Source organism: Battus philenor, unplaced genomic scaffold (genome assembly GCF_028537555.1).
Source record: "Battus philenor isolate CCGP_79_NKW_IND1 unplaced genomic scaffold, ilBatPhil1.0.hap1 SCAF_1, whole genome shotgun sequence".
Lineage (NCBI taxonomy): Eukaryota > Metazoa > Arthropoda > Insecta > Lepidoptera > Papilionidae > Battus > Battus philenor.
This window is the reverse complement of record NW_027181661.1, coordinates 17,754,028-17,781,504: the sequence shown is the minus strand read 5'-3', so window position 1 is coordinate 17,781,504 and position 27,477 is coordinate 17,754,028. Positions and strand designations below refer to the sequence as shown.

The 27,477-nt window shown below is 35.1% G+C and overlaps 1 protein-coding gene across 2 annotated transcripts in view; it reads left to right on the top strand.

The window, feature by feature from the left end:
- The window catches only part of LOC137926200 (ubiquitin carboxyl-terminal hydrolase 38-like), a 78,043-nt gene extending 58,096 nt beyond the window's left edge, over positions 1-19,947 (top strand). The window contains exons 5-12 of one of the 2 annotated variants that reach the window (XM_068769886.1): positions 2,450-2,605; positions 4,068-4,238; positions 4,717-4,892; positions 9,152-9,331; positions 13,416-13,547; positions 15,651-15,730; positions 17,014-17,386; positions 19,386-19,947. In XM_068769886.1, coding sequence (XP_068625987.1) covers positions 2,450-2,605; positions 4,068-4,238; positions 4,717-4,892; positions 9,152-9,331; positions 13,416-13,547; positions 15,651-15,730; positions 17,014-17,386; positions 19,386-19,833 — 1,716 coding nt within the window. In that variant the 3' untranslated portion in view covers positions 19,834-19,947. Of the gene's footprint in view, positions 1-2,449; positions 2,606-4,067; positions 4,239-4,716; positions 4,893-9,151; positions 9,332-13,415; positions 13,548-15,650; positions 15,731-17,010; positions 17,387-19,385 lie in introns of both variants that reach the window. The other variant, XM_068769808.1, reaches the window with a different exon arrangement.
- Positions 19,948-27,477: the final 7,530 nt, after the last annotated feature.

Here is a 27,477-nt window from a genome sequence, read left to right as displayed (position 1 = left end):
CATCAGATAGGTCATTAACCCTTTCCACTTCAACGTCGAGTGTCACTCGACACTGATTTTGTTCCACAAGCTCTACTGTCGAGTGACACTCGACATGGTGTAATATTTCTTTTTGCGGAAAATTTTAAAACAGGAAAGATTTTTGTTACTTAAATGTTTGAATCACGAATGAATGAAACATATTCTAGTATCGCAAGATACTACATAACAGCCTTGGAGTAGAAAGGGTTAATAATTATTTTATTTTAATGAATCGAACAGAGATCACCAGATCTCGCTTTAATAATATAGATTAGGATTTTCCCATTTTTTAGTCATCTGTTGTTCCTTTTACCTAAAAGAGCGATAAGTGTCCAATGTTATGTTTTCAAAAACTACAATACCACTTACGATTAGCGGTAACTAACTAACTAACACCTGCTGACATAAGACACAAGTTCGATTCCCGAGATACAATTTTTATATAGTTCACACTTGGTGCATTAATTATGTAGTATTACCAATGCTCACAAATAAGTTCCAGAGGATGAGTAGCAACGTCCTCGACCAGTGTGGCGATAACGGTACGACTTGCTGGTCGTAAACCGACGTGCGTTGCTAGTGATGATATACTAATTAGAGAGGTGATCGGGTGGACGGGCCTTATAAGAGGAGATCCGATGAAGAAATGAACACCGACGTAGCTCGAAGAATTTGCTTGTCTGAAGTGGCAGCTGAAAGGTTCTCAAGCGGGGCCAACCACGAGCCGGTGGAGGTGGCGTGGGTAAGCCTAGTGGAGGGCTATCGACTGGAAAGAAAGAAGAAAGATTATAAAAGAAAAAATATATTACTCTTAATAAAATCAATTCGTCAGTTTAAAGAGTTTGAAAGTTTAATTAGTTAATTAGGATCGGAGCGTGAAGGTAGCGTACCTGGAAAAACCGAGGGGTCGAAGACCAGTGGGTAGACCCAGGTATCGCTGGATCGATCGCGTTGAGGCAGACTTGCGCGAATTGAATGTCAACCAATGGCAGACGATGGTGCAAGATAGAGGAAAGTGGAAGTCTCTCGCTTCGGAGCCCAAGACCCACTTTGGGTCACTGAGCTAGCGGAGTAGTAGTAGTAGTAGAAAGTTTAATCAAGTTGTACAAGCGTCGACATGGTCGAGATGAAATTTGAATGAAACAGTGCAAAGAATAGACTAGTTAACTTTATTACAAGGAGATGAAATTTATTGCAAAGGTTCAAAAAGACATCGACAATATATTAAAAGGGCTAAAGAAAGTGTGAAAACCTTTACCGACATCACCAGTGTGATTTAGTTGATTATAATACATATAAATGAAATATTACAAACGAATTTCTATATTCGATTGACTATATTGAAACAATTCAAAATGAATATAGCAAGACACATGCCTCCCTTAAACGTATCCATGGAAATAATATCATTATCGCCACGCTTAACAGATAGGCTGGCACCGGAAACATATAATTAACGCATAAAGTGTGAAATATCGTATCCAGGAAATAGACCTACCTACCATCGCTATTCTCGGATCCCCTTAGTTACCCAATCAATACAATTACTGTTATAAATAAACACTATATATATTTATTAGAGAAGATTCTTCTTAGCTGAGAGCTTCTTCATCGGTACTGAGTTCACGGAGCGGAAAGGTCCGTGAACTCAGAACAGTAGTAGGTGAAATTGTCATTTAAAACTCTCGGGCGGTAAGAAGAAAAACGTGTTCCTAGGTTGGTAGGACTTTCTATAACAATTGGCGAGCGTCTGTTTGTCAAAATTTTGAAAATCATTTAACTTGAACCAATCGATTTTGAAGAATTTTTATTAAACGGTTTTATTTAGTTCGACCCGTACGGAATTTGTTTATTTGGGTCAAAATTAGATATTGAAATTTAAGCACCTTCCCGTTGTCAGATTGATCTGAAATTTGGTAAATACATTTAATTTCGATGACAATACAATATAATAAAATCATTAACTTTATAAATCTAAGATGGCCGCCGATACAAAATGGCGGATTACATATTTTTCCTTAATCCCCTCAATATGGGTATCAAATGAAAGGGCTTCACTAGTAAAACACGATGATTATGTCAAAATTTAAAATTCAAGATGGACGCCGTTCCAATATTGCGGACTAGGTACATATTTTTCCACAACCACCACAATATAGGTATCAAAAAAACCGTTCAACTTAAAAGTTTTTTTTATGTATTTATTTATATCCCAAACGCGTCATGTCTCGTTTGGTGCCAGAATCGTTGAATTTTTTATTCAAAAACTAGAATGATATCGCTGCGGCAACCACATAGACGCGGTGTGGGTAGATGTCCTTATTAGATAGTCCAGTTATTGTGACGGAGAAGACCTCGAGAATCTTAGGAGATGTCATGATGATGAGACATAATTTTTTTTCCAAAAACTTGGATTACCTGCTTCCAGGAGAAGGAAGAGTTTGACGTACTGATCGAAGTAAGCCTGGATAACCTCTCGAGGCTTTTCATGGCTCTGGGATCTGCCAACGCGAACCAGTCCACCACGGACGTCATCTTCCACGTGATGGCGTCGCTTCGGGAGACGAAAACAGCTTTCGATAAGGTATTTCATTACAAAGAACATTATATATTCTTCATATATTTCTATATAACTAGCTTTGTACCCGCGAGTTTGTTCTCGTGGTATTTAACACGTTGAACGCCATGGCGGACACCATGTGTCCGACAGCATACTGTCCCCTGGGGCCACACCATTAAATCAAAAATCGTCAAAAAATCGCCAAGGTGTTTTTTTGCAAATATTGTCAGTAAAACCCTTAAAAATAATGGACGACTTACGGAAACAGCGATTTACCCATTATTTTTCTGCGGGGCCGCGCGAGTCACACGCCTTGGTAAAAACAGTCGAAACACTGTCCGCTGGCTCCCTAGAGGCTTCTGAAGTGATCGAGGGCATGCGGACACATGGTGTCCGACGCGGCCTCTTGGACCCAACATGATGGCAGTCACATGGTGTCAGTCGCGACCCACTGAACTAAACATGGTTTTTAGTCTGGCTTTTAACGTGTTAATAAAAAAAAAACGATAATTTTTTTTAAATATAAGTAGCATAATTTACTTCTTATTAAAGCTACCTGCCAAAAATAAGTTCTGTCAAAATCGGTTCAGCCACTTGAGATTTACCTGAACAAACAGATAGACAGAATTTTTAAAAATATATACGAATGTGTTATATGTACCATATACGTAGTACGTATTATATGGTTAAAAGCGATTATTTTAATATTAAAAACAGACAATCAAATTTTATTTATTTTTATATATAGACTGAATACTTTTATACGGGGTCATTAGTTATAGGTGCAAGAGTTTTATATATATATATATATAGTTGATTTGACAATTTATATGTGGTACACAAAAATATCAATTATTTCAGAAATAATAAATGACTTATTGAAGATATCTCTGTGGGGCGCAACTTCTTAGTTTATATTTGTGTCACTGCTAGATGGTGATGACTTACGAATCTCTGGTGAAGCAGATGGTGTATAGAGAAAAAAGTATCAGGAAAAACAGCAGGCCTGCGGTACGCCTGCTAGGCATTTTATAAGCAATACTTTCATCCATTCAAATATTTTGTACGAGTATATACCTAGAACTAATAATCGCACATCAGTGTTTCTCAACCTTTTTGTTTCATATACCAAAAATGTTGACGAGCGTGTGGACAGTATAAACATATTAAATAAATGTAAATGATGCAGGTGATTTAATTATAATTGTATAAAACTAGGTTACAGTAAAATTATACGTAACATTAGACTGATAGGAATTGATAATATAAAAAAAATATATAAATTGGAACACTAAACCCTGGTTGCAACTGACTGGTGTTCGGCTACCAGCGGTAATAACTTATGGAACTTGATATATGCAAGGAGCAGTTCATCATCAGGTCGAAAGGATTGACTTCACGTCAAGTCCATACATGAGTCTTACTTTGAGAAATACTGCATATAGTAAGAAGTAAGTAAAAAGGTATATTTTTTTTTATTACATAGATCGCTCCCCACGTGAACGAAATGTTGCTTGTCCTCGCCTCCGACAACAGGCAGTGGAGCCGCCAGCTTCTGCAGAACGTCGTCGATGTTGCCAAGAACATGATAGAGAACTGCCAGAAGAATGCCAAACAGGCGGATCTCGTTCAGTTCAACGAGAAATACTCTGACGTTGTAAGTTGGCTTACGAAGTTTTTTTTTTAACCCCTTTCGTTACCAGTGTCGAATTTAGCCTGTATTTAAGGAAATATCTAAAATGTTATCGTAAATTTTACTTTCATTTGTTAGGTATATATGTGAGGAATGAATGTCTTTACAAACATAAAAGATATCAATGTATATCCATGGAAACATTTCAACTACGCTTTATGAGAGAAAAATCGCCTATAATCATCTACTATGGTTACCAAAAGATGTTTTACTTTCAATTTATAAATCAGTAGAAATAAATCTAAGTAGAAGGAGCGTTTGCAGTGCAAATGGCAAAACACGGGAATGTAAATATGAACGTAAAAATTGAAATTTGTAAATGTGACATTTTTATTTTAAGTTCCTAGATTTATATCTGCCACTAGACACCATGTATATTTAGCTAATTATGTATATGGTATAAGTAAAAGTAGATAAATATAAATGTATTCGTTGAAAATAGATTGCACGCTTAGAGGAACACATGGCGACTACGAGCTGCAGTCTCCTCCATCTGCAGCCCTGGCATTCCCGTGTTGCCCCGGTATTCAAGGCCCCAGTTAGGAAGGCAGGGTTTATTAACTTGGGCAACACTTGTTATATGAATAGCGTGTTGCAAGCCCTCTACGCGACAAAGCTGTGAGTACATACGTATTTTTTTATTTATAACAGTTGACGCAAAAGTAATGTCATAATGTCAACATGTATTTACTTTTACAATATATACAGATATACTCAATCTCTTATTGACAATTAATTATCTATATTTCTACAGCATAAATGTGAAAATGCAGTGATTTTTGACGCCATTTGTAAAAGTTACGTCACATTCACATTGTGACATTACTTTTGCGCCACCTGATGGTTTTTAAAAAAAATTACAATATTACATACAGGTATAAGTATATATAAGATTAATACGGATACGAGACGTGATCGCTTACGATGGTCTTCAAGAAGGACCAAGGTCACCCAAAGAGCTATGGATAGAGCTTCACAGCGAGACTAAGAAATGAGGCAACAGAACCAATGACAAATGTAGCTTGAAGTATTGCTCCTCTGAAGACTTAGTGGAAAAGACGTTGGAGGCGGAAGGTTCTGGAAATGCAACCACATGCCGATAGACGTGGCAATGGTATGTCCCCCACTAAATGGACCAACGAGATAGATAAGGTCCCTGGAAGTAATGCCTTGCAATAACAAGACACACTGGATACACTGCAATTAGGGTGATAAAAAAAAATTCAACAATATGAAAGACTAGCTGATCCCGCGACTTTTGTTTACGTGAAATTTAAGAAAAAAGTTTTTACTTTTTAATTATTTTTTTTTCGTTAAAAAATCTAAAATAAAGGAGGCCTAAGTTACTCCTTATCCCATCAGCTACCTGCCAGTGTAAGTCCCGTCAAAATCGGTTCAGCCATTTCAGAGTTTAGCCGGAAAAATCAGACAGACAATAATTAAAATTAATGTAATTTTCATATTCATATGCATGTAATTGAAAGCTGTTTTATAATTACAAATAGACAATTCAATTTATTTATTTGTAAAGATAAAAAAATATATCTTATAAAAAGTATTATAGATAATTTGATATCCGAAGTTTATTTCCGAACGAAAATAGTTTTTTTTCTAAATAAATAATGCGAACTTTTTGTCAAAGAGATCGTTCTTTTTTCAAAATTGTCGATTCTGTCATTAAATGCCAATTGATTCGATTCGTTATGTTACTATTCAACATATAATTGTTGTACGTATAAAATTACATTTTTTCAACTGAAATACAATCCCGCACTTCTGTTGTTTTTGAAGATATAAGGACACACGTGTACGTGTATAGTGTAATGTGTTAGATTTGAAATGGCAGCGTGGACCACTCGGCAATCTAAAAAAAAATATGGATTCTATATCGGATCCCCCACGCTATTCGAGGAAATCAGAATCCCCTTCCAGTATTAAAATAGCACTGTCTTATATATATCTTGATATATTTTTAAGTGTTGCCATATTTTTTCTTTGTTTTATATCTGCTGTGCGAGAGTTTTTTGTTTATATATATATGCTCCGCTGTGTCATATAATTGTAATTTTATATATGTTGCAATATTCTTGCGAGTTATATATGTTATATTGCGATGGTGTACTTTGCAATGATTGCTTTGCCATTCTCGGACAACTGAAAATAATTTTAAACCTTTGTGTGAATTGTGAAATGTCAAAGCGAAGGCTTCAATTGTGATATAATTAATTATGTGCGAATAAAATTAACAAATTGATTTACATTAATTACAAAACTGTGGTTGAAATTTATATGTGTAAATTACGTAAATAATTAGTTTTTAGTAAAACTTTGTGTTTTTACAACTAAAACTAATTATTTGCGAAACACTGCTGTGGTACGAGTTTTGATACGAGTTTTTAGAATCGCTTTCTGATTTTTTTAAAAACAAAATAACGTAACATTGGCGCATTCAATTCGGAATTAAAATTAATTACAACTGGGTATTCGCAACTTTACTCTCGGATTACACTTGTTTTTAGTTCGCGAGCATGATGTTTTTTGATTACTGCCGAATAGAGTTCGTTTAGTTTTAACCAGTCAAAGCTTGAGTTAACGTGGAACTCGTGCGTGCTGTCAACTGTCGCATAACATATTTAAAAATTGCATAATTAACTAACAATGGACATGAAATATATAAAAAGTACAAAAGGCTAATAATGTTAAAATATATAACATTATAAAACTAGGAAACAATAATGTAATAAATAAGGGCACGGGCCCGGACCCTTCGTGCTTCTGTGAACCAGGCGTGGACCAGACCGTGGTCCACCTGGTAGCAGTCCATGTGGTCCTGCATTCGGAGGACTCCGTGTCGACTCCGAATGCCGGTTAGGCAGTAAGGTTAGCGAGGATTCTATTGCCTCGCTAATCAAAGACATGGAAGCAAGACCAAAGTTCCTAAAAATGTGCAGAACGATTGCGGAAAACGTGATAAACTGAAAGAATAGTTGAGGTAAAATTACAAAATTAAATTAAAAATGTATACCTAGAACAGATCAAAAATGTGATATATAATAAAAACAAAGAAATTGTAATAGTTAAGGTATGAGAAGAAAGAATGGTATCAAATAAAAGGATATGAAAGGGAAAGAAAGAAGAATTGCAGAAAGAAAGAAATTAAAGGAACGAAAGATCATAGGAGGAATGATAGAAGAGCGCGAAAATAAAAATATTACATGTAAAAGAATATTAAATAATAAATACATTTAAAAAACTTTTAAGTTGAACGGTTTTTTGATACACATATTGTGGTGGTTGTGGAAAATATGTACCTAGTCCGCCATATTGGAACGGCGTCCATTTTGAATTTTAAATTTTGACATAATCATCGTGTTTTACTAGTGCAGCCCTTTCATTTTATACCCATATTGAGGGGGTTAAGGATAATGAAATATGTAATCCGCCATTTTGTTTCGGCGGCCAAATGTACCAAATTTCAGATTAATCTGACAACGGGAAGGTGCTTAAATTTCAATTTCTAATTTTGACCTAAATAAACAAATTCCGTACGGGTCGAACTAAATAAAACCGTTTAAAAAAAACAAGAGTCCCTGTCCCAAAATAGATTTAAAAAAATGTAATAAATAATCTGTGATAATTTGGAAAAGCAGACGGATGAAAATCGATGAATGCCAGTAATGATTATGGAGTGAAGAATTTTATGATGCATAACAGAAACTGTGAAGGAAGAAAGAAGACAAATTAAAAAATATATATCTGAGGAACATTACGTTAATTGTAACGACCCTGTCTTGTAGGGGGTTCCTATCTGCTGATATGATCAGTATGTATGTTTTCGTTTATCTACATTGATAGGCGCCAGTGGGTGCAAGCAATCCGCAATATTATATATGTCGTGGGTCCAATTAGTGGAAGATTCTACCAGTGCGTCTAAGACCCTTTAGGTTCCATCGTTTGCAATAGTGATGGGCCACGCCCACTGTCATTTCAGACGAGCAATTCTTTGACCTTCTAATTCGAGCTCATAACGAAATTTCGAGCAAAACCCTTTATATCTTGGTGATCTTGATGCCTCTCAGGCCTGTCGTTAGAGACCACGTCACAATGTCACGTCACGTACCTTATAGTTCAATATAATTATAATTTACACTCGTGTTAACTTTCATACTTAACATCTGAAACTCCTTGCAAGACGCTGGATGTAAACCCCTTCCAATATTTGAACATCTGAAAGAGAATATCACCAGCTGACGTCTTCTGTATACAGTGGCCAGTTTAAATGATTCAATATGGATAGTTGTTTCAGTTTATAAACACTCACTGCAGGACATAGGCCTCGTTCAAAGATATATATGAGGAAATATACCATAAACGCCATGTTTGGTATATCGGCGATTGCAGTGTGGTATTTTGGTTCGTGGAGTACGCTGGTGTTCATTTTCTGAAAACTTTTTGTTTAGCAGCGGCAATCCTATATATGCACATAGTGAAAATCATATAATTTTCTAATATCAACACTATATCTATAATAATTTATTCGCAAAATTCTATTATTTACATCCTCATTTTCTTTAACTCCTCACATATTTTTTTATTCCTTTTTATTATTTATTCATACCTGACTATACTTTCGTAGTCTTCCATTGTCTAATTATACAGATATTACATTTTATGCGTTTTATTTAAATTTGACGTTTCTATTTATTTTTACTTTTCCCCGGCAAACGTACAAGGGACCTACGTTTACAAGTTTCAGAACTCTTATCACAATGTAGTACTGCTCGATTTGGATAGTAATATTAATAAATTAATTTTTAAAAAAATTGCGTAATGTTTGTATGTTTTGTTATACGATGCCAATCGCCTTTTGTTATCAGATTCAGCAGGCACGTTGTTATGGGTATGTCTGAGCACCCGTACTGGGCGAAACTCGGTGCGCTTTACAGCGGAATGATGTTCCCCATATCCACCAAGATCAACCCTCACGATTTCTACACCGTTGCGAAGCCGCCGTCCTTTGGACACCGTCTCCAACACGACTGCACGGAGTTTCTCAGGTAATGTCTCCATGTCGCTCATATGTTATTTTAATCGGCAATAAAAAAAAATGTGTTTTTTTTTTTTACTTAAACTGCTGTGAAGATCAAAAATCCGAAATGATGGCGCATTTCAAGATACAGTCAAAGTATTTTAAGGTGCCCTGTTTTGTTCGTCAAACGTCAACACGAACGGGAGACGTTTGAGGAATTGGAACAGGAGGTACGTGGAAGGTGAGACGGCTTTGGTAACGACGATGGACACAGTTCTGGCCTAAATTCTCAAGAGACAAGGGAGAGTCCCTCGTGAATCTGTGACCCAGCGGTGGACTAGACTCTGATGCAAGTAATTACCTGTCGTCGAATAAACAGATCGAGCTAGGAAGGAAGGTAGAGAATCACAGCGTCGACTCCCCGATAGGGGGTGCAAAATGCCGCCCCAGATTCTTACAATACTGTGAGGAGGTCACAAAATCAATCTAAGAAAAACTAAAGTCAGGTAATTACCTGCTGTCAGATATACAGATCGAACTAGGAAAGAAGGTAGAGAATCACAGCGTCGCCTCCCCGATAGGGGGTCCAAAATGCCGCCCCAGATTCTTACAATACTGTGAGGAGGTCACAAAGTCAATCTAACAAAACCTAAAGTCAGGTAATAGTGATAAATAGCTGTGATATAGTGATAAGAAAATAAATTTTAAGTCTAGACAAATGTAATAATAAATATAAATAATAAAAAAATAGAATACGATGTGTGAACAATGGGCAACCGCCGTACAGATACTGGCACACGACCTGAGGATAGCAATATGGAGTAGGGATGAAAGTTCTCGCATGAAACATAATGTTAATAATTTGACATTGTTAGATCGTCGATAAAATAGATCAAGAGATTTAGCAACCACTGTAGTGTGTAAAACAAAATATCGGATATATTAAATGTAAAAACAAAGACACGGTCGCTAATGTGCGTGAATAATATATATAAGAATACTGAAAAAAAAATTTCGTCGGAAAAAAAAGTATTAAGACACATGTTCGAACGAAGATATGTTTGACTAAAGCAGGGATGAACAACCCGCGGGCCGCATGCTGCCCTCGAAGCATATAAAAATTATTTTTTTTTGTATTTTTTTAAATGCTAGAATTAAGGCTTTAAATATAATAAAAGTGTCTAATTATTTGTAAATCGGTTGATTACGAAAATGTTTAGAACATGGTTTGAACCTTGAATACATACTTTTTTTTTCATTGCCCACTGTTTTTGAAACTGCGACCAAAAAAGGTTGCTCACCCCTGGACTAGAGGAATAGTTTAAATGTTGATTACGACACTGTATTCCAATATATGCGAGTACCTATATGAACCGGAAAGTAAAATGGTATTTGTCCGGATTGAACATCTTTCTGCAAGTTGCTTATAGTTGGTGAGAGAGTTTGTATATGCCTCTGACTGTACCTTGATCAGCGATATAAATAATGCATATCACAGAGCTACAAAAAGATATTTCTGTGACATCATGGATTATATTTATTGGAAAAGGGTTTACTATAACATTTTATCAATCTATTCTTCTGTAGAACGCGCTACCGGTAATCGTTGTGCATTTAAATCGAAGGTTCGATAGGTGTCGCTTGACAAGCTGACAGAATCACGATAATTCGATTTTATTATTTATTTTATTTATATAAATGGTATATGTTGGATCCATTATTATATTTATAAGAGGTTTTTTATCTTTTCAATTTTATTTTACTTATTTTATTTTATAGTATTCTCTGTTATATCTCTGCACTGCTCAAACAAGTAACTGTCAGAGAATGCCTTCAGCCAACTTAATGCCGTTATAAATGTATAAAAAGTTTTTAAATAAATATTATTTCTCTTATATACTCCTTTAGTATTAATGCATCCCCCATACTTTATAGAATTAGTTTTATATATTTTATTTTTTATATCATATATCTATATAGCATTCTTACTCGTTGTGGGAGTGATCTAGTATAACTATTTCTGCCAGGTTACGTATAAACCAAGTATCATCAAGCCTGCTATTGATATTGGGGTGGGCACGATATGGACTTTTGACAAAAGATATATAAAGATAAATTCACGAGTGTTCCGTCGACAGGGAAAGTCAGTTGAGTTATGAGGAAAATGAACAAATGGTCATATTCTTTTTAGCAGATGAACTTTTTTAAGATGTTCGGCATCGTTGTGATCTTTGGGGGAATGTTACGCTGCTCGTATCCAGGGACGTCCAGGGATCATAACTATGTCATTGATCCAACTAGAGGAGAGTTTACTCATGCAGCATCTGCCGGCTTGTGGTCACTCGAGAACCTTTCGTCTATCGATTTTACGAGCTATGTGCCACCGCACGCTGCCACTTTGAACGTGAAATTCTTGTAGTCATATTAAATAATTTTACATAATAAAAAGTTTAATGAATTAGAAAATTTATGGAAAAAATATCTCAAATTAAAATACAAGTTTAATTTGAACCAGACCCCGTGAACTCTTCCATTTAACGATCGGTCAACTATGACATTTACGGGCTCGCGTACATCTAAGTACCGTTAAACGTTTTGTGTTTATAATTATAACAGTTTAGTTTAATTATCTATGTAATTATTACTATAGATGTATAATAATTTTGGTGTTAATTAATTTGAAAGTAGGCTTTTAATTTCGGGTAATTTACGAAAGATTCTCGATTGGCAAGCACGAGCTGGTAGACGCAGTAGGTAGGCTTCCATTAGGTGGAGCGAAATCGTCGGATCTTGGCGGACGAGATCGGACAGGACCTTTCCTTGCTAGCAGTCGTGTCGGCGATGCTGAGCGGGTCATCGGCGTGGAGGGCCGTGGCCTCTTTCTGTGAGACCGTCATGGTCCAGAAGGAGGCGGCCAAACGGGATCCGCAGAGGACAGATCCCGCTCGGTGACGACGCCTCGCGACGGCCCTCCGATGAATGGTGCTCCCCTACCATAAACGGGGCCTTCGGAGTCGCGGGAGTTTAGGGTGGGGGCCCTAAACTCCCATTAGCTTCGGCGACTCTGAGGCGGACGATGGTTCGACGTGGTCCCGAACCATCGTGATAGTACCACGAGGGTTTCGGGGGTAGCGTATCCACGCATACCCCGGGACGGGCTATAAAAAAATAACACGAAGGAAGGCGCGAGGGAAGACCGCGTGGCGATCCCTGACCGGGAGATACCGCGGTCCCGCGTATAGCGCAGAGGGCGATCACCGGGGGGGTTTTAGTGGGTAGAAATCCCAAATACCCCTGTCCTCCCCCAAGAGGCGGGGCATCACGAACATCCGAAAGATGAGGGGGGGGCAACCAAAAAAAAACGCAAGTTCAGTCACCGTTGGTTGAAGAAAAAGAAAAATGTAAAAATGTACAAGTCTCAAGTGGGGCATATCTCTCTTTCCTACTATGTGGGCCTAAAGGTTGCGGGAATTGTAATCATTGATAGAGGCCTATACCCAGCTGTGGGCATCAGTTAGCTGATACGATAATGAACGCAGAAATTGAAGACGATATATAAATTTATTTTTCACTTTCACCATCCCTTTACAAACTGTGGACTACTTGGTTGGCTCTCCCAATGTATATAGTCTACTGTGCTGTGATCAAAAAGAAGATAAGATTGTCATTTAAAACTCTCGGGGCATTACGAAGGAAGATACAGTTTTTACCTAAGTTGGTAGGACTGACATTTGCTAGGCGTCTGTTGAATCAACCCATTTTGAATGATGTTTTGTGTGAACGCGTCAAGTTTTGATCGATGGCATACTGCATTTATTCTTAGCGACGTTTTGTTTTGTCAAAAACTCAACTCATATCTTTCGATTTGGCTCCGTGCGACTGCAGAATGTTCAGTAAACTCATGGGGCAAATGCTGGGATGTTTTGATACGTTTGAGGAGATAAAAACCCGGATCCAAGGTCTTGAAGGCTGGAAAAAGCATTGGCTAAAGTGTTTTTTTATCACGATGATTACTTTGAAGGTGATGAAGTTGGATGAATAAATGAAGATCATGCCGTTTATTAACAAATTCAACTGACATTTTTGATCATTGTGCCTGTTGTTGTCCACAGCTATCTTCTCAACTTGCTCATTTCGTACGAAAACCAGTCGGAGGCAAACTACGACTATCGTCGTCCAGCCGTCATCACCTGTGCGACACCGAAATCCATCGTCTCAGGAACTGCCTACTCGACGCCTTTTAGGTAAGTGGTTGTAACATTTCAGCATAATCGGCATATTTGAGCAAGTTTTATTAAACGGTTTTATTTAGTTCGACCCGTACGGAATTTGTTTATTTGGGTCAAAATTAGAAATTGAAATTTAAGCACCTTCCCGTTGTCAGATTGATCTGAAATTTGGTACACACATTTAATTTAGATGATAATACAATATAATTAAAATCAATAACATTATAAATCTAAGATGGCCGCCGATACGAAATGGCGGATTACATATTTTTCCTTAACCCCCTCAATATGGGTATCAAATGAAAGGGCTACATTAGTGAAACACGATGATTATGTCAAAATTTAAAATTCAAGATGGACGTCACTCCAATATGGCGGATTAGGTACAAATTTTTCCACAACAACCACAATATGGGTATCAAAAACCGTTTAACTTAAAAGTTTTTTAAATGTATTTATTTTTAACTTCAACTTCAGTCCACTACTAACTAGATAATGCTGTGATTAAATAAGTATTTTTTATAATTCTTCCAATTCAATTTCATCACCTTTTAAAGTAATCCCCCTCAGATAATAGTCTTTTTCCGGTATAGCCTTCAAGAACTTCGATTCGGTTTTTATCTCCTCAATTGTGTCAAAACCTCTCCGCATTGGCCTTTTGAGTTGCTGCTTTTCGAATTTCATTGGTTCAAATGGATTCCCCAAAAGTAGACAAAAAAAATTAAAGATTTGTCTATTACAAATAATATTTCCTAAGTTTTTAATCATCTGTCAGTTCTTTCATTGTTTTTTTTATTGCCTCCGCTATTGGAGGCCTCTCGTACCCCTAATTAGTTGGGATCAGTGTCTTTGTTTACAAATAAGTTTTTCAGATCTTTCATCTTTATTCACTCACTGTCATTCTCCTCAATTTCTTTTATTCTTACCTTATTTCCATCACAATATCTTTCATTTTGTTATTTCATTCCTTGCTTTCATCGCCTTCCTTCCATCATCTTATTACTCTTAGGTGGCTAGGTACATTTTTTTTATTCTTTATTTTATTATTGACTTATTTTTTTTTTATCACAGTCATTGGTAAAGCTAATTGCGAACTTTACGGTTTGGGTACGCAAAGGCTTTATCGCTCGTGCGATGGTCGTTGGGGCTGAAAGGTTCTTTAGTGGGGACCACGGGCCCGTAGACGCGGTGTGGGTATGCCCCCTCCACTAGGTGGACTAATAACTTTGTTAAGACTTTGCCAACCGAAGGTTCTTCACTGTTTCGTTTCAGCAGTTTATTGTGAGAAAAATATATTACCTTACTTACGTAATGTACTTATAGATCAGTATATTTGGATACATAAAACATATCTTTAGCATATTTAATGGAATCAGGCGTTACCTTGCGGAAGTCCATTCTAAATAAGAAAAGGACCAATATTTAGCCACTTCCGCACATGCAGTGGCAGTCGTGCAACAAAATGCACCGCCCGCCAGCCCGCTGATAAATGCGTATGCGGCAAACGATGCAATAGCATCTTCTTTTGGAGTAACATTCCTTAATGGACAACAAAGGGTTAAGATCGCTGTAAGTCGCCGGATAAAGGCAGCAAAAGACCAGTCATCTGTGATCTTTGAAGACCCATGATGATGTTAAAAAGATGACCTATCGAGTCTCCTATAGACCCCAGACATTGTTCTGTTTTCAAAAAATCGACTTTTAAAACAGTAATGTTATGAACTCTGTTCTGCATGTCGGATTGTTAAATTAAGGCTCTTTGAACGATTATTTATGGTTCCGACTGTCGAATTATTTCAGTATTTTAATTTATATAACCTATATCAGCTCCCGGGAAATGGAAATAAATTACTGGTGTTAATATTTGTTATTATTATTCCACCATAAAATTAGCGAAATCAAAACGACGATCGTTATTAACTAACTGGCATCTTAAGTGTTATTAGGAGTGCTGCCATATACATATGTCTATTTAACTTCAATACACATATTTTGTAATTTTGTTTAAATATTTTTTTTAAAAAAACAAGATTTTTTTCAAATTTCGAATTTCGAAAAATGTTTCCCACTACTATAGAGGTTGACCACACCTGGTATATAGCAATACAATTTTTGCAGCGAAAGTCCATTGGAAGCGGTGCCGAGCAGTAGCAGCGGAAGTCGCTCCGATTCGCCGTCTCCTTGCAGCAGCAAGTCTGGTGAGTTTTACAATTTATGAATATTTACATCAGGAATATAGTTCGTTGATCATATAGTGTTATATAGACACTTTGAGTGGTAGTGGGGGAGAAGGTAGCATATAAATGACAGAGCGGTGACGGATGGAGCTTTCCCCCCCCTCATTAGAGAATCCAACTCCTCCTTAGCATTCGAAGACGTTGACCCTCATAGGTCTCCGCTGATTGGGGACCGTTAAAGTATTATTTGGTCTCCTCGTCTGTTTTTAGACTAGACATGCAAAAATAAATAGTTGCATACATTTTATTATTTATTTCCATCATTTAAAAATAATTCTCACGTCTAAGCGCGCGAAAAGCGTCTGTGATGAAATTTTTAATCAAATTTTAATTATTTATTATAAAATGAACATGAATTGAAAAATAATAGCAAACAACAACATAGAACTCGCCACAAAGCGACACGGGCGTACCGCGCTTTCCCTCCCTTTCACTCCTTAAGGCGAGAACGGCATTCGAATTTTTAAAGTGGTCATTTTAAATGATCCTATGAAAATAGAAAAAAGAAAAATAAAAGTTGTATTAAAAGAACTAGGAAGGAATAATTTTAGGTATATAAAATAAAAACTGGAAACTGTGATAAATTATGATAATTCGTAATAAATAAGTATATTAAATAAGAATGTAAAATAGTGAATATAAATATAAAATAAGGTAAAAAAATGTAATACAACCCCGGAGGCGTTGAATGAATGGAAATAAGCATGAAAAAGAATGATAAAAAATTGTAGAATGAAAGAGGAAAGATAGATCATACGGAGAACGATATAAGAGTACAAAAAGGAAAAGAAATTTAAAAAAAGTCTATTATCTAATATATAAAATTCTCGTGTCACGGTGTTCGAACTTGAACTTCTCTGAAACGGCTTGACTGATTTTTACCAAATTTAATATGCGTATTCAGTAGGTCTGAGAATCGGCTACTATCTATTTTCTATACCCCTAAGTGATAAAGGTTGTTCACACTTAAAAATTTTTTTCATTTTTTTAACGAATTTTTTTGTTTTTATTTTTTTTTATAATACAGCATACAAGAATACGCACAACCATAAATTTTCACCCCTCTACGATCAACCCTTATTTTTTATTTGTAAATTAAAATATCATTTTTTTTTTGCAAAACAACGTTTGCGGGATCAGCTAGTAGAATATAAAAATCTGTGTAACAACATAGGGAGTACGATAGGTCCCCAAAAGAAATGATTTTAAGTGAATGTATGTGTGACTCGTGTCCTCACCAGCAGGTGCCTCGGGCAGTAAACGCAGCGCCCCCGACGACAACAGCGCTTCACCGAACAAACGCCAATGCGTCAGCATGGACACCTTCGTGGACCAGATCTTCGGCGGCATCCTGCTCACACGCGTACATTGCAGCGAATGCCAGACCATGTCGGCGTCGTACACCAACTTCCGCGACCTGCAGCTGGCGTTCCCCGATCCCCGCAAGGGTATCCGTATGAGCGTCCAGGGATTAATCGACTTCTACTGCGCCTCGGAACTGATGACTGGCAGCGAAATGTACCAATGCTGCCAGTGCAACGGACTACGCCCCGCCGTGCGGGTGGTGTGCTTCGAGAGCACCCCCAAGTACTTGGTCGTCGTACTGAAGAACTTCAAGTAAGTCGACATTATTTTGAAAATCAACACCGGGCTCCTCAATAACATATCAGTAGAGGTACGGAATTTTCGCAAAAAAAAATCACCAATTTCGCATTTAAATTTTTCAAACATTGCAAATTTCTCATTAATTTCGCATTTATACTTTAAAACTTATTAAATTTGGGGTAATAGGCATTTTTAGATAAAAAATTTTCAAAATTAAAGGTGCATGCCTTAACATTTGACAAGTTTAGGTAATTAAAAAATCGTAAAAAAATTTATATTCGCAACCTTAAGCGTTCTTTTTTAGTTTGTTACGACGACATTGTATATTTTAAAGATGAGTTAAGCGTCCACTATGTAAAGTTGGATGTCAAATACTCTGTATTAGATTCTGCTCCATCAAAGGACGAAAAGTTGCATTTGACGGCCAACAAATTGTCATGCATATTATAATTTATATTTTTATTAATGAGTTCATGGATTAGCCCATTGATGGCAGAGTTCGAAAAAAAGGTAAGGCGTTTTTCTAAAAATTAGGGATTTTCAACTGACCAGAGGTCTTTTACACAAAACAAGAAGCTTCTTAACTGATAAGTAAGCCAAGAAATATATCCCGTAGACCTTAGGGGTCTATGATACGGGGTTGACATCACTGATTTTACCTATGAAAGTGTGTATATTCATCAATTAACTCATTTAAAAATGATCTTGAAAAACAGAAAAATTGCATACATTTCGCATTTATTCGCATTTATAAGAAACTTTCGCATTTATTCGCATCTATTTCGTAAATACGAAATTTCCGTACCCCTACATATCAGACATTGTATTCAGCAACATATAATAATTTCTTCGATATAGACGAAACTCGGTTAATTCGAAGTGTTCTTTACTTCATACGTATATATCCCATCATATCTAGATGTTTCTTTGATGCTGATGCAATGCAGGTCCTTCTAGAAAAAAGTTGGTCAAAGGCAGTATTGTATAAACATCAGCTAAATGTAGACTAAACTGGTGGACATTTTAAGAGTGGCATGCACAGTAGTAGTGAGTCATGGCCATAATAAAGACTCAATTCGGGGACTTTTAAGGAAATGTCAAAAGTAATGCACAGTAGTAGTGGGTCATGGCCGTAATAAAGACTCAATTCGGGGACTTTTAAGGAAATGTTAAAAGTCATGCACAGTAGTAGTGAATCATGGCCACAATAAAGACTCAATTCGGGGACTTTTAAGGAAATGTCAGAAGTCATGCAAAGTAGTAGTGAGTCATGGCCTAAATAAAGACTCAATTCGGGGACTTTTAAGGAAATGTCAAAAGTCATGCACAGTAGTAGTGAGTCATGCCCATAATAAAGACTCAATTCGGGGACTTTTAAGGAAATGTCAGAAGTCATGCAAAGTAGTAGTGAGTCATGCCCATAATAAAGACTCAATTCAGGGACTTTTAAGGAAATGTCAAAAGTCATGCACAGTAGTAGTGAGTCATGCCCATAATAAAGACTCAATTCGGGGACTTTTAAAGAAATGTCAAAAGTCATGCACTGTAGTAGTGAGTCATGCCCATAATAAAGACTCAATTCGGGGACTTTTAAGGAAATGTCAAAAGTCATGCACAGTAGTAGTGAGTCATACCCATAATAAAGACTCAATTCGGGGACTTTTAAGGAAATGTCAAAAGTCATGCACAGTAGTAGTGAGTCATGGCCATAATAAAGACTCAATTCGGGGACTTTTAAGGAAATGTCAAAAGTCATGCACAGTAGTAGCGAGTCATGGCTTTAATAAAGACTTAACTCGGAGACCTAGGAGAGGTCAAATCATGTACAGTAGTAGTTAGTCATGTCCTAGATAAAGAAACTGGGACCTGTAGGATATGTCAAAAGTCATGCATAGTAGTAGTTCGTCATACGTAAATATATAGAAATACAAATTAATCATAATAAAAAATTGTGTGTGTATCCTTTGTTCTGCTTGGTCTCTGTATGCGAGTAAACCTTATCCTCTCGCAGGTATGATCAGAAGCTAAGCGTCCAAAAGAAACTGATGCTGCCGATCTTCTACAACGTGACAGTGACCCTGCCGACCCAGCACCCGGGGATGGAGAGGACATACACGATGTACGCCAGTATCATCCACGACGGTACAGCTGTTCACACTGGCCACTACTACACCTTGGCCAAGGACAACGACCAATGGTACACCTTCAACGACGATAAGGTCACCATGGTCCGTGATGACTACCTCCAGCACCTCGGCCGCTCCAGCACCCCTTACGTGCTTTTCTATCGTAGAACTGACGTCAAGGAATGTCATATGCCGACCTTCGATGAACTGCCGCGGAAATTTCAGGAGCAAATTCAAGCACGGAACAAAGCATTCGCCGAGGCCGTGCAGAAAATCCAACGTACTCGTCCTCTGCTGTCGCGTTCAAAGAAAGATCAAGGTGTGTTTAATTAAATCACCAAACCACACCCCCCCATCCTACCATACACCCCCCCCCCCCGTCCGACGGCTTAGTCCCATTCTAATCAAATATTAGCTTCGTTATCGACGCTCTATAACTTAATTAATTATGACACATGAGTTTTATATGAGGCCATAAATATGAAATTGATTTATATTCGTATATTTCTCGTCGTGATATTTAATGATGTTTATAAGATAATATTTTTACATTATAAGAAGATATCTCTAGCCATGCAGCAAGCTATTGATTTTTAAATATATATATATATATATATATATATATATATATATATATATATATATATATATATATATATATATATATTTATATACGTGCGTTAACACACTTAACAAGTTAAACGCCGCGGGTTTTTGACCAAAACTTCTCAACACGCCTTTTCAGGTTTTTGTTCTGTTAAGTAAATCGTGTTCAAATATGTTTTTTAAAAAGGTTTATAATTTCATAATAAGAGGTTTAGACCATTTTTTTAAATAAAATCACAAGTGACACATATGGTGTTTAAAGTGTTAAAAAAGTCTTTAACACAATAAAAGAAGATTTAGACATTTTTTTTGCTGGGTGACCCTCGCGGCGATTAACGTGTTAATTTATACTATACTGTATGACTTTTTTAACCCATAAATATCGTATACACCAATACCTCACTTTGCGTCGTGGATACGTTCCAAAAAAACACGTCGCAAATTGAAACGCCGCAAAGTGAATTAGGATTTTCTATAGCAAACCACGTAAAGATCGAAGATAGGTTTCAGGGTTACGAAAATACTACTTTTTAAAAAGAAATTTGAAGAAAGTAAACATTTAAAAAACAAAAATTATATATCTCTACCAATAAATAAATTTGAATAATATTTACTTTTTTTGTAACCAGAAATATCATGTGAAAATTTATATTAAATTTATTATTCACTTTTAAAAAAAGCACCACACACTACGTAATTGAAATCCAACTCTTAAAATTAGCAAAACAAAGTGAAAATAAATTTGTTTTAAAATCTGTTGATTTTTAGTTAGGGAATCCCCGAGTTTTATTGGCATTTTAGATGGCAAAAGTATTGCCATCTTTTGGAAAAAAAATTAAAGTTAAACTCGAACCCAAAACAACGCAACTTCGAAAATAACTCAAAACGAAACGACGCAAAGCGAGGTATTGGTGTAATTATCATTTTTTTTATCTCTATTTCTCTGCATGGTCATTTTGACCAGGTATATACTGGTGAATTTATTTTCTACTACCGTCTACGCAGCGTGTACATACCTAATTGTAAGAAAGATTCATTTTTTAAATATCTAAGTTATCTAAAATTAAATACACATACGTATAGATGTACTGTTTGTAAATATTAACAATTATCATGGAATTATTACTACACCGGTGTGAAGTTATTGTGCGCTGATTTTTAATCTATGGTTATTGTCGATTGAATAATTACTTCTATGAGTAAATCGACCACGTATTGTATATGTAATAGTAAAATTATTTTTGTTTTACTAAATTATAATATCGTAGTTGTTTACATTAAATTTTAAATAGATTTGTTCCTTTTAATTTCAATTTTTATTACCCAATGTGTGCGATTCCATTGTTCATATAACGATGGTATGATCACATGAAATTACTTATGATGAACCTTTTTTTACAATAAAATTATTTATTTTAAATGATATTACCCAATGTTATTTTTAATTGATCTGTGTTTATTATTATTACATTATGTAATAACTTCAAGACTATATTTCGGATATATAATCCAGAATCTATGCTAGTTAAAACATTTGATGTAATGTCTATGTTAAATATAATTTTTTTGTTTATAATATACTTAATAAGGACTCACATGTGTTTTTTATTTGAAAACCTTTCACAAAGATCGATATTTACATAAATATGACTCCAAATATATCTTCTTCATACTTCTGTGACAAATTTAGACATATCATAGAGTCAATGACAGGAAAATAACTTTATATGTACATAGTGTGTTAAGAGACAGAAGTTTACATGTTTGGATAAAGTATAAATTTTATTTATAATCAATAGTGAAAGATAGATTAACTCTGTCTTGTTTTTAAGAATATATATATTTTTTGGCAATTATATAGTTTCGTCTGTCGTCGACAGATGGCGCTAGTTGTTGGTAAATTTATAAAAAGGGCGCCGCGCAGTAGAATCGACATTGATAAAGATTCGACAATGACATGACATTATATATATATATATATATATCTGAAATCGAAAGTATAGTCCAAGATGGTGAACGACAGATTTAACACTAAGCAACTGGCAATAAAATAAAATAGAGAAACATACTTAATTACTATAATTTTTATAAACATCTGTTAAATAATAACATATTTAATTTATATTTAACATAGTGTACAAGGTGGGCTTTAATCTGGTTGTATAATGTATTATTTACATATAAATGTCGGATTACAATAGAAACAATATATATATTTATATATATATATATATATATATATGCACGTGTGTGTGTGTATATATGTAATGTGACAATAAAGAATATATGAGAATAATTAAAAAAAAAACGGAAATATCTTACTAACTAAAATTAAAACCACTATAAATAGATGACTTGTATAATTAGAAGGATATTTTAAAGTAAGAATTAGATAGAAATTAGATTTATTATTTGTATAAAATACTGGAAAATCTATTTTCCCCTATATAAAAGATATATGCCATTAGACGCCACACAATAGATAGACAATTAAAAAAAATTGATTGGAAATCTATTTAGTTCAACCCTTTAAAAGTTTTTACTATATACGCAATCATCCTGTATATAAATCACTAGTATTTTACAACACCAGTGGTTACAAATTTCAATTCCACGGAATATCCGAGGTGTGATTTTTAAGGTTCTAAATGTCACACCGCCCACTCTATAAATGTATCAATTTTGTAATATATAATTTCACTAAAATTCCGCTGGTAAATATTTAACCTGATAATACACTGACACGCTTCTTGTCAAAGATCAGTGTCACCCAGAGAGCCTGAAGTTTCACAGCGAGAAAAGAATCAAGAACCTACATCACTGAGGAATTGTCGATGTGACGTGTAAAGTGGCAGCGACCACACTCGTGCAGTAAATAGCTGTTGGTGTCGGAAAATTGTTGAGTGGCGAACACGAGATAGACGATTGGTGGTCCACCCATATGAACCAGGAACCTAGGAAACACAGAACCAGTCATCATCGCGATCTTTGTAGGAGATATATCTTGCAGTGGACATCTATTTGCTAAAAATAAATAGAAAGCCACTTACAAGTTTGTAATTTTGATTCTTTTAACTCAAATTCTACTTAAATATTATAAATCTTCTATTCTTCACGAAATTCAGCATAATACTAAACCGAGATATATTTATAATATGTACAATATTCAACATCGAAATTGTAAATTTAATCAGAGATTTTACAATAGAAACTATACTATATACTATGGCCGATAATAAATAAAATGAACTTTATGTAAACAAGAAATTATTAGTACTATTTATTTTTCCTCTTATTATTAAAAGTTTGACTCTGTGTTTGGCACTAATCGGTGTAACATAACTCCTGAAGATGCCCCGTGGAGGGGTGAAACACGTGTTCAGTAATTTGGCTGTGGCGGTTGTGTGATTCGCATTGTTTGCCGCATACGCATTTATCAGCGGGCTGGCAGGCGGTGCACTTTGTTGCACGACTACCACTGCATGTGCGGAAGTGGCTAAATATTGGTCCTTTTCTTACTTAGGATGGACTTCCGCGAGGTAACGCCTGATTCCATTAAATATGAATGATGGAATATTATAAATATAGATAACTTTAATACACTTAAAAATATTTGTGGTGGCAATGTTAACTGTTCGGAACTGTTGTTCGAGGTAAACTTTCGAATTCCTGCAGCAAGAACGCGTTCTAGATCTCTCTTCTTTTTATTAACGGCTAAGACAAATATCGGTAAACGTGTACCCTTATACAGGATGTGTGACCTCCACAATTCATATATTAGTGATATTGATATATTCTCGTGCTCTCTCGTATCTTTTAAAAGACAACATTCGAAATTATTGAGTACACACAATACAATTTAAACTACATTGGAACGTGACGGCTTGCTGTGACTCGTAATTATTGCGGTGTGATCTGCAGAATTCGCTGGATCTTTGATCCCTGTTTAGTAATGTTTATATTTGTTTTTTCATTGTTTGACTTTAAATCATTAAATGTTCTCAGTGAGATAGTTATAAGGTAACAACTGTAACTAATTATATATTTCTAAGCTTCTAAGTTTGTACTTTCTTACTGCCTTTTGTTACTGTTTATCTCCAATAAAGTAAATAAAAAAAAGACATTAGCGGAAGTAGTGGTGGTGCAAGTGCAAGGATTGAGGCTTTGATATTGTGTCGCAGGTTTGATCATTAGTACAATCGTGATGAACACTTTATTCACACTCAAGTTTCCAAGGGATAGATAGCACCGTTCTCTCCATACTATGTCAACACACCACGGGGCGTTATCCCAAAGCGAGTTCATTATTACAAATATGTTATATTGTAACGGCTCTGAGATCGTAAAAGTCAAATTGAAACTACACTTATCTATAAATGGAACCGGAGAATAATGTCGCTTTCTCAAGTTAAATTCACACGACTACATTTTTAACAAGTTTTTATTTCTTACCAACAATAAACCCTTCGTTATCAACAACCTTTTGCTATCTAGTATATAAATCAATGTCGTAAGTAACAATTCAATCGGTTTTTTTGTACTGTGAGTTCTGGATCGAAATGAAACACCACTGGTTCACAAGGAGTCCTGAATTCACAAATCAGATGGCCACCCTACTTTAACACAAAGTATACATTCGCATAGTCAAAACTACGCTTCCAATTCGTTCAAGATATCACTGTCTTAATAACTTGCCAAATAGTCACTTTGTATCACTGACCGTAGATATTAATCTTATAACTCGAAAAACAACACTGAACTGTCGTCATGGGAGTACACTTATATATACTACGGATAAGGTTCTAGTAAGTTCGAGATAGTACTCGGTTAGAATTTCCGAGAACCGTACACAAATATTATAAATAATTTCAAGATCACGGGTATACACGAGGAAACTACACTTAACTATCAATGGGATCTGAGAATAATGTCGCTTTCTTAAGTTAAATTCACACGACTACATTTTTAACAAGTTTTTATTTCTAATTAATAATAAACCCCTCGTTATCAACAATCTTTTGCCGTATAGTATACAAAATCAATGCCGGAGCGGTAAGAAATCAATTCGTTTTTCTGAATATGTCGACAGAAACGATATTACTCACCGCTCCCTTAATAAATCCGAAGAAAGCTAATTTTTTTCCACAACCCTCATTCATGAAAAACTAAAAAGAATATTCGTAGGCGTGTGTACATATTTAAGTTCGCGCTGCGTTGTTCGTTTTTGTTTTGACAATGTTGCTATTTATGAAAAATATTTGAAAATTGTTTTATTTTTATAAAAAAAATCTTGTTTTTCTTTAACTAAAATGTATATTTTTGTTTAAATAAAGTTACTTTTGTTACTAAAAAACATACTAATTTAATATAAGTTATATTTTAATATTAAGTTCATATCTAAAAGACATCGAATAGAAGACTATGGAAGAAGCTTATGTCGTATTATGGTTAGTTTAATAACAAAAATAATAAAATACATACATAATTAAATATAGTAATATTTTGAATTTAAAAAAAAGAAATTCTCTTTGGCGTTTGTTTTAGAATAATTGCTTCTCAGATTAAAATAATGAAACTTTTCGACTCTATTCGGCTATTGAAATAATTAGGAAAATAGGATGCTTTCCATTGTTCCTTTAAACCAGGGCTTCTTAAACTTTTGTCATTCACTACCCCATTTATGATTGCGAGTTTCTTGTCGACCCCATACAAACGTAAAAGAAAAATAAATTAACATTTTTTAATGATTTATTTATTAGGTAACAATATACATTTGAAAATATTTAGTAGTTTTAGAATTCGTTTTGAAACATACAAAAATCTGAAATTAAAAATTGCACAAAAAATTATAAAATTGTCTTCATATTAGTTTAAAACCTTCAAGAAATGCGCGTGTCTAGACGCTGCAAGTCCACTGTATTCCGCTAACTCTAGTGATGTTATAAAATGGTATACATAAATATTTGACATTAAAATCTCTCTACCACAGAATATTGCCACGCGACCCCATTTGGGGTCGCGACCCATAGTTTAAGAAGCCATGCTTTAAACCAAACCTCGTTGAGTCGGGAAAAAAATATTTATAAATTTTCAATAAAAACTCTTTGGTTGTACTTCTTGTATCCTGCCGTATTTATTGACATTATTTAGGTTTTATATAAAAAAAACAACTTTTGAATTTTCTTTCGCGCTATTTTTAGATAGTTCTTCTTTCTGTCAATGTAAATGAATTAAAATTTCATCCTGCAAATGTAAAGTGGTTATATGATTTCGCGATTTTTTAAGTCAAACAAGTCGTTTTTATAACAAAGTGTCGGGTAAAGCAAGGCATATTGATGATCTTTTTTGGAAGCCTGTATCAGGCAGTGTCTATAGGCTGATATGAAGATAAAGTTGAACTTTGAATCTAATCTTTTTAGGAGTGAGGTGATACGTATAGAATCTTAACTAACAAAACCACGTGTCGTGGAAAATAAATTGCATAGTGATATAGAAGAGAAGACGTCTGTCCCCATTGTTAATGTCGTCATATTAAAAGTACAAAAGAGAACATCTATAATTAGTTTTGGGAGTCATACAGTTTAAACAATAATTATAAATGATGATTAAACAAATGAAAGTTGCTAGAAACTCGAAGTAGAGACATAAACTTTGACGTTTACCGATTCGTATACCGTGTGTAGCATCCTTAATATGTTCGTATATCCCCTTTCCGTGTCGGATCGATGCGAGCGACCAGTGGCGCCATTTTAAAACAGTAATCGCATGGACTAGGTGTGCGTTCGTCATAAGTATCGCGCCGACTGATCAATCTCCCTTTGTCTCTCGCGTATTTTAAAAGTAAGTAATATTTAGTTGAAAATATTATATATGTAATGTACATTCTGCAATTTAATCATATATATATATAAATTATAAATTAACATATATACATACACATATTCACATAGAACTTTGTGATAATAGAAATTAATATATATTTTTTTTATAATCAAATAGAAATATTTATATTTAACATTCTAAAATTTGTAAGTAACAGATATTAATAATATAGATATAATAAAAATGTTGTATGTTATAAATGAAATTGAATATTGTTGTGCGAAATAAATTAGAATGCTTCCGGGCGGAATTGTTGAGAAAATTACATGATAATATAAAATACTTCGGCTTGTCAAATAATCACCAGGTTTGTTGTGATGTTTTTCAACAAGTCAATTATGTAGTTTTTTGCATTGACGCTATTAAATAGGATTCATATTAAGAAGTGTGTTATTTAAGAAAATCGATTCATTTCGATTCGATCGATTTATTTATACGAGTTAGAAATCAAATTTAAATATCCTATGACGCTTCCTGAACTTGTTAAGT